The sequence below is a fragment of the Neodiprion pinetum genome, chromosome 4 (assembly GCF_021155775.2).
Source record: "Neodiprion pinetum isolate iyNeoPine1 chromosome 4, iyNeoPine1.2, whole genome shotgun sequence".
NCBI classification, from domain to species: Eukaryota; Metazoa; Arthropoda; class Insecta; order Hymenoptera; family Diprionidae; genus Neodiprion; species Neodiprion pinetum.
In genome coordinates, this window is record NC_060235.2 from 17309174 (window position 1) to 17316085 (window position 6912).

General features: G+C 37.7%; 1 protein-coding gene across 5 annotated transcripts; it reads right to left on the reverse strand.

Moving 5' to 3' along the window:
* Positions 1-79: 79 nt before the first annotated feature.
* LOC124217626 (Zinc finger CCHC-type containing 7) lies at positions 80-6912 on the reverse strand. Of its 5 annotated transcripts, XM_046623507.2 has the most exons (7): positions 6844-6912; positions 5284-6052; positions 4089-5118; positions 3688-3995; positions 3289-3500; positions 3045-3173; positions 80-2939 (listed from the first exon to the last, which is right to left on the reverse strand). In XM_046623507.2, the coding sequence occupies exons 1-7, from the start codon at positions 6880-6882 to the stop codon at positions 537-539; spliced, it is 4890 nt and encodes a 1629-aa protein (XP_046479463.1). In that variant the 5' UTR covers positions 6883-6912; the 3' UTR covers positions 80-536. The 5 variants fall into 5 exon arrangements, with proteins under 5 accessions (XP_046479463.1, XP_046479461.1, XP_046479465.1 ...); XM_046623505.2 differs by having other exon boundaries at positions 3688-5118; XM_046623509.2 differs by having other exon boundaries at positions 3688-5118; positions 6825-6869.

Sequence of the window (6912 nt, forward strand, 5' to 3'; positions counted from 1 at the left end):
ACTCATCTCATTTACTCTGTCGGTAAGAATGGTATGGTTATGAAGGTAATCAATAATGTACACAGATTGACGAGGACGTATTACAAATTAAAATAGTTTGTTGATTTTTATTGCGTACACGACTTTATGTATTTATACATATTTTTTTAACAGTGTTTTAACAAGTTTTGTCGTGAAAAGGCGAATAAAGTAATCCCATACGAACTAGTGATCATCTTGTCAACAGTAATTGTATACGAAATATAATTTGTAACGTAAAACTGCTAAAGTTCCAGTCACAGAACTTTCTTATACATTTCTCATGTACAAAAGTGATAAACAAAAAAAAAACATCTTATCCCTAATTGCACATTTTCCTACATACGGAGTAAATAAAATAACACATTCGTTTGTGTAATCCACTTATAACAGTATGAAAAATTGACAGTGCGATTACTTAGTAAAAAAAAAAAAAAAAAAAAAATAAATTAAAAAAAAATTACTTTGTGCAAAAACAAAAAAAAAAAGGGAATTGTGCTCGTGATTAGCAGCAGTTACTAATATCTCTTTGACAATAAGTGGTCGGTTTTTTCTAATTGACGTTTGATTAATCTTTCAAAGTCTAATGTACAGTGCAATGTGAGAGATTTCTGGCCAAGTTTGTGCTGCAGCTCTCTGGCTTTTTGGGCAATGCAGGGGTGTTCTGAGTTTACATATTTCTCCACTTTTTTTGCAGCACGTTTCTGCAAGTACAAAGGCAAACTTCCGTCAGGACTAGGTTTCTCCTTTCTGTCTTTCTTATTAACTCTATGTTTTTCAGTTTCAACAGCAATACCAGGACTTTCATTAATAGCTGCGTGTAACGCATGGTTATAAATAGCAGGACTTGAAGTTGCGTGTGCGTCGGGTCTACCTCTTCTGTTATACGCAATATTTGGGAAATCGTGAGTATTGTTTATAAGACCGTCTTCAGATGTTTCAGGTTGCCTGTCACATATAAAATTATCCTGTATAGAATTTTTACGCAGAGTATAGCTCTCTTGCGATCTGTTTTTTTCGGACAAGTTTCCCTGATATCCAACTTTAGGAATATCTGAAAACCCGTTTGCTGTTGCCCCCGATGATAAACTTCCTTGCAAAGTATCGTTTTGATAAATTCTCTTCGATTTTCTCCTAAAATTATTTTCAATGCGGTTCTGCAAACTGCGAACATCATTGTCTACGGAATCGGCATGCTGGACATTTTCCTGAAATCTTGTACTTCTTCCTTGTTTTTTTTCAGCCGAAATATTGTCAAAATTGTATTTCAGATTATAATAATTTTGCTCTACATTGTTCCAATGGTTTGTCAACATAGGCAGAGGTTTTGGTAAGTTGCGCTCAAGATCGCGATTAGGGTTACTAACATCCATACTCGAGGCTTGCAACTGAGCTTCAATGTTGCGACTGACGTTTCTGTTAACAGTGGTGCATGTACCCTCTCTGCTACTGTTTATACCTTTTGGTAAGATTTGATCACTTGCAGTGAATGAAACGTTGGAGCCAGCCGACGTTGTGGAATTAATATCATGGTTTTGGTTTACTCTGTTAAGTGACATAATGTAACTTCTGTAATCTGGTACCTTTGTTTTATTTCGCGATTTTTTTCTCTTATTTTTCGGTTTTCTCTTCTTTACTCTTGCTTGATCATTCATCTGTTTTTGCTTATATTGATTGAGCAAATCTAAAATGTTAGGTGGTGTGTATGCTGCAAATATTTTATTGTAATGATGGACAATATTAAGATACACTGAGGGCTCTACATGATTTTGGTTATCAATTTGTTGCATACTGTCACTATTGTGAGCGCTTACATAATTTGTACTAGTGATCCTTTGCATATTGCATAGAGCTTGCCTCAAATATTTGCAACTCTTTTCATGTTTTTGTGTTTTAGATTGTCCAAGCAAAATCATATTAAGCTTGCACTGTGACTTCGCCAATTCCGAGACTACGTTCACACGTTTCGACGAGATAACTGTTCTCCCTGTTGGTAATTGCCGTTGCATACTTTGTAATCGATCTTTCAATGATTTTACATTTCTGAATATTTCAATTGGATCACCTAGATCTTGTTCCAATTCGTTTAACTTGCACGATAATAAATCTATCAGAGCTTTCTTGGTCTTTGGTAAATTTAGGTTTACAAATCTGCTTCTTTCGTCAACTGGCCAACTCAACCAATCCATAATAATATGTTTTAACGCACCACGAAGTTTCTCCATTCCAGTAATGGTCATGACAACTTCTTTTCTTCGGAAACGTTCAACTACCAGTTTTACAGGGAATTGGGTAACTAAATTGTGCAAAAATTGACGACTTAAATCTGATTCTACCAAATTCTTGCACTGATCAGTAGATAATGACTCTACAGATTCACTCAAATCTGATGCATGTATAAAACTACCATTTAAAAGTTCAGATTCGAGCCTCAGGAGTGTTTCCACTTCATGCGTGGATTTCGAATTCATCAGCAAAAGTTCGGTACTTTTATGAGACTTCTCTACATTGGATTTGCTCTGATCTTTTGACTGTTTTCTTGACTCGTCAATACGTTCATCAACAATATCGGTCCTTAAATTTCCTTGAGGCACTTTATCTTCTTTCCGTTTTTTCTGACTCCTTGGCAAGTCTGTGTTGCAAACGCGTACTTCAATATCTGCGGGTTCTTGAACTGGTTTAGTCGGGTTTTCAGTACTGAAATTAGAACTTGTATCCTCGAAAATAACATGGTCCGCGTAAGCAGGTCCTATACTGTAATTGGTTACATATGATGGAGTAGGAAAGTGTCGTGACCAACGGTAATTTTTACATGTTGCAGAATCATGACCACGCTTAGCACAATTGCAACAGCTGAGTTGGTGTGAAGGTTTCATCACATCCGTAGCGCTCAGGTTTGTTATCACATTTCTCATGCTTGTCTGCAAATGAAATAATCAATTAGACTCTTGCTGAGATACAAATTCTTTTACTGTTCAATCTACTAGAAGATGCTAACTTCGAAAAGTAGGATAATGAAAGCTTACTGTCAGATGATATCGTCGCCAATGGTCCGGGCATTTATCTTCCAAATGTCCGTAGGACCGACAACCGTTGCACCAAGCTTTTTTGCATTCGTTGCAGATTTGCATGTACGTCAGTTGTTTCTTGCCACACTGAAAGCATAAAGTGTGTTACTGCTATGTTTACTCGACCACTGAAGATCTGATTTTGAGGATTGAGATATTCTCGGAAAACTATATGAATAACTAAATTCTAATAATGACATACACCAAGACACATTTTGTGCGGACATCTCGGTTCTCTGTGGCCTGAAATACCACACATGTGACAGCACGGGAGTTTTCTTTTTGATGTGCACTCGCTAGTGTTGTGATCACTGCCGTTACAGTTCCTGCATTTCATTCGCGTCCAATATCTCGAGCCTCGTTGCCGGTAGTTAAGCAAGTCCTCATCCGAAATGGCCCAATATCGGGGGTCTTCTGTTCATATAAATTTGATGTGACAAATATTATTACACTTTTCCCATACAATCTATAAAACAATTTAGTGCTGCACTTTACAGCAATTTTCAATGAAACCTAATTGATAGTAGGAGCATATGGTGCTTCGAAACATTTGAATTTGAGAGGTTGGTTACTATATTAAAATAAATTCACCCTCACTTACTCGGCATTTGTTTTCTAATATCATCAATGTTAAAGTTCTTAGACGCGTCTGACTTGTAATAATCGGTCATCTCTGGATTCATAGGTATGAAAAAATAATCACCAGCACAGTTTCTCTGTTTTTTTCTATTCTCCTTGTTCTCTTTCGGAGACTTGGTAGAGGAAGAAGTTGACTCGACAGGTTCGTCAGAGTTTCTAGCTTTTTTGGGAGAATTTTGGTGTTTAAATTTTTTTCCACTATCCATTATAGGTCTCTTTCTACTCTCGGGTGTTCCTGCCGATGTTTGTGATTCTCGACTTGCTACAGGACTAGATAATATTTGAGTCATTTCGTGTTCTGCTACATTAATTATTAGCAAATCATCACTAATTAGATCCTGACTAATCTCTGAATTTTTATACTTCTCATTAGGTGTGGATAACGTTTGTCCCCTCAGTGATGACAATTCTCTTACACCACCAGATTCCTTTTCCGGAGTAGCGGAGTTGACTGATGTCGACACGACTGTACCTATTTTCTTGCTAGTTTCTAAATATTGTGATAATAATTCGTCTAAATAATTCCCATCTTGTCTTTCCTGCTCGTCAGATATGTCTGTATTGTTTCCATCTCTGTGAGCGAGAATAGGATGGCTACTGCTTCCTTGCTGGATAGGCGACTCTTCAACAATCGGAGACATTCTTGTATCATCACTAAAAATATGAGCAGGTTGATCTTTGTTCATTTGACTCCCAGCAATAATGCCCCAGTGTTCTTCCTCACTTTCGGTCATGCTGTCATCACTATCAGACGAAGACCAATCTGAGTAACAGCTGTTTCTGCTCTTCTCAGTTTCTTTTTGTGCTATAGATACCTCCTTTCTAGCTTCAGTCGATTCTGTGCATCCTGCACTCTGATTACTGGTAATGGATTTAGACACAGCATTCTTGTGGTATTTTTTCTGTTTTTTTCTTGACATTTTATTCGAGCTACTGTCACTACTAGATGATGTTGAGCTATTGGAATCATCTAAATGAATTGTAGGTGGCTGAGGTTTTGGTGGGACAGGAACTTCGCAAATCGAATCCTCTGAATCGTCAATTGTTATCACGCTACACCATTCATTTCCTACATTCTGAGCTTCGTCAAGATGTCCATCCGTTATTGGCTTATCCTTGCCTGCAATACTAGTGGAGGGTGCATTTGATGAGCAATCTCTCGAGGAGGAGCATGAAGCTTCATGCTCCATCTTAGCATCATTCCCAACCTCTTCTTCAGGGGGTATACTTGCTGGTCTATGTGAATCTTCCTCTGCAGTACAACTTAAATTATATTGAGGCTGAGTTTCTGCGGATTCTGTCTTTTCTACCTCGTCTTCAGCTTTGACATTCGATGATTCAACTGCGTCTTTGGGTAACGCATTTGCTGCTACATCAGGAAATTGGATGGTAGCTGTCAAAAAATTTGGTTGAGTTAATTGCAGTTCAATTTTAACAAAGCTAAAGGTACAGAATAAGCTAATTTATTAATTATCGAAGCATGCAGGAATTTTAGATTACTATTTATGGAAAAATCTTTTTAATTGTTTATCTAGAAATCAGTGCAAAGAAGAAATACCCCAAGTATCGGCTTTGTCGACGCTATCGCTTTGCTTCCACAACTTGGTAGATGAACCTTTGGCACCTGATTCGTTACAGTAGGGAGTTTTTTTAGGAGAAGCTTTTGATTTTTTCGCAACCTTTGATTGAAGCGATTTTTTCTCCTTGTCTGTGGTGTTCTTGTCGCCAAATACAGAAATTGTTTCATCACTTCCGTACAAATCAGCAGCGCTAATTCCTTTGCGGTGCTTATTAGTCACCAATTCATTGTCATCAAAGTCAGTATAGGGCTTAGCTTTATCACTTTGAATGGTCGGGTTTAAATTCTTGAACTTTATATGATCAACAGTGAGAGTGCCGACTCTGGATTCATCTCTTGAACTCAATTCACTATTCTTTTTAGATGAAATAGATTCACAACGGTTTCTGGTTTGGACACATTTATCAGACCCAATTTCACAGGAATCTCCAGAACTGGTGTTACGTTTTTCTCCGGAGTTTGTTGGTTCATATGATGTCGTACATGAGGTCTTTTTCGTCTTTGCAGAATTGTCACTATCATGAGAACTACTTTTCCACAATGTGATCCCATCTGTCAAAGAAGTGACACGGCTATATGCTGGAATGTCTTTGCTCATAGATGATGATAAATCGTTGGAATGAAACACAGCAGCGTATAGTTTGTCCTCTAGATCTCGTTCGATTTCTTCGTAATTATCATCATCATCATCATCATTATGATCATCATCATCGTCGTCGTCGTTGTTGTCAGTGTCCACAAATTTATCCTGAATAGGGGAAAAAAAAGAAAACAAAAAATGATAACAGTAAGTATACGAACTGATTACATACCAAGTACCGAAAGGCGTTATTTGTAGGTTATGAAGAACGGAAGTGGTGCGAAATTGTGATATAAAAAATATTGTTTAAAAAAATCAGTTCTAGGTGTTCCGAGTGTTTGGTTTTTTTTCCATATAGATGTGGTATTTTTTCATAGTGATTGAACCTCTATAAAGAATCATCTATGCGACAATCAGCTTTTGAAGTATATCTCGAGTATCATACCTACGAAGGTGGGGACAGGAGAACATCATATCTTACCGCTAAGAACAGTCTGTCGTCGCAATCCATTTTGCGAGGAATTTATCTAGCTACTATCATCGGTACCGGAGAGAATACTTATTTTTAAATTAGCACAACAAACGTAATTTCTTCAGTTTATTACGCAAGAATTTTTTCATGTTTTCCGCGGCTCCACCAGACTGCACGCAGTAGTTTCACGCACGTGTCGCGTGAGCGAAGCCACCGATATCCCAATACCTAAGAACGAGAACTGTGAAACTCGAAATACTTGGAAATACTCGAATATCCGAAGTCGAGTACTCAAGTGTCAGATTATCGAGACTCAAGGCTGGATTTTATTTCAGCGACAAGCGAAACGGAGCCCTGCACGAAAAAATGCAGTATTTGCGTCAACGTGTTTTTTGCTATCTGCCAGCACTGATTTTGAAGTGTATTACAGTCATGAAGCCTAGAGACCACGGAGTACTAGAAACTTACAGTATTTGCCACAAATCACCTTTTTTTGTTCTTCTAACCTCTCAGAACGTGGGTACATCTTAATAAAGACTCACACCCCTGGGTTATT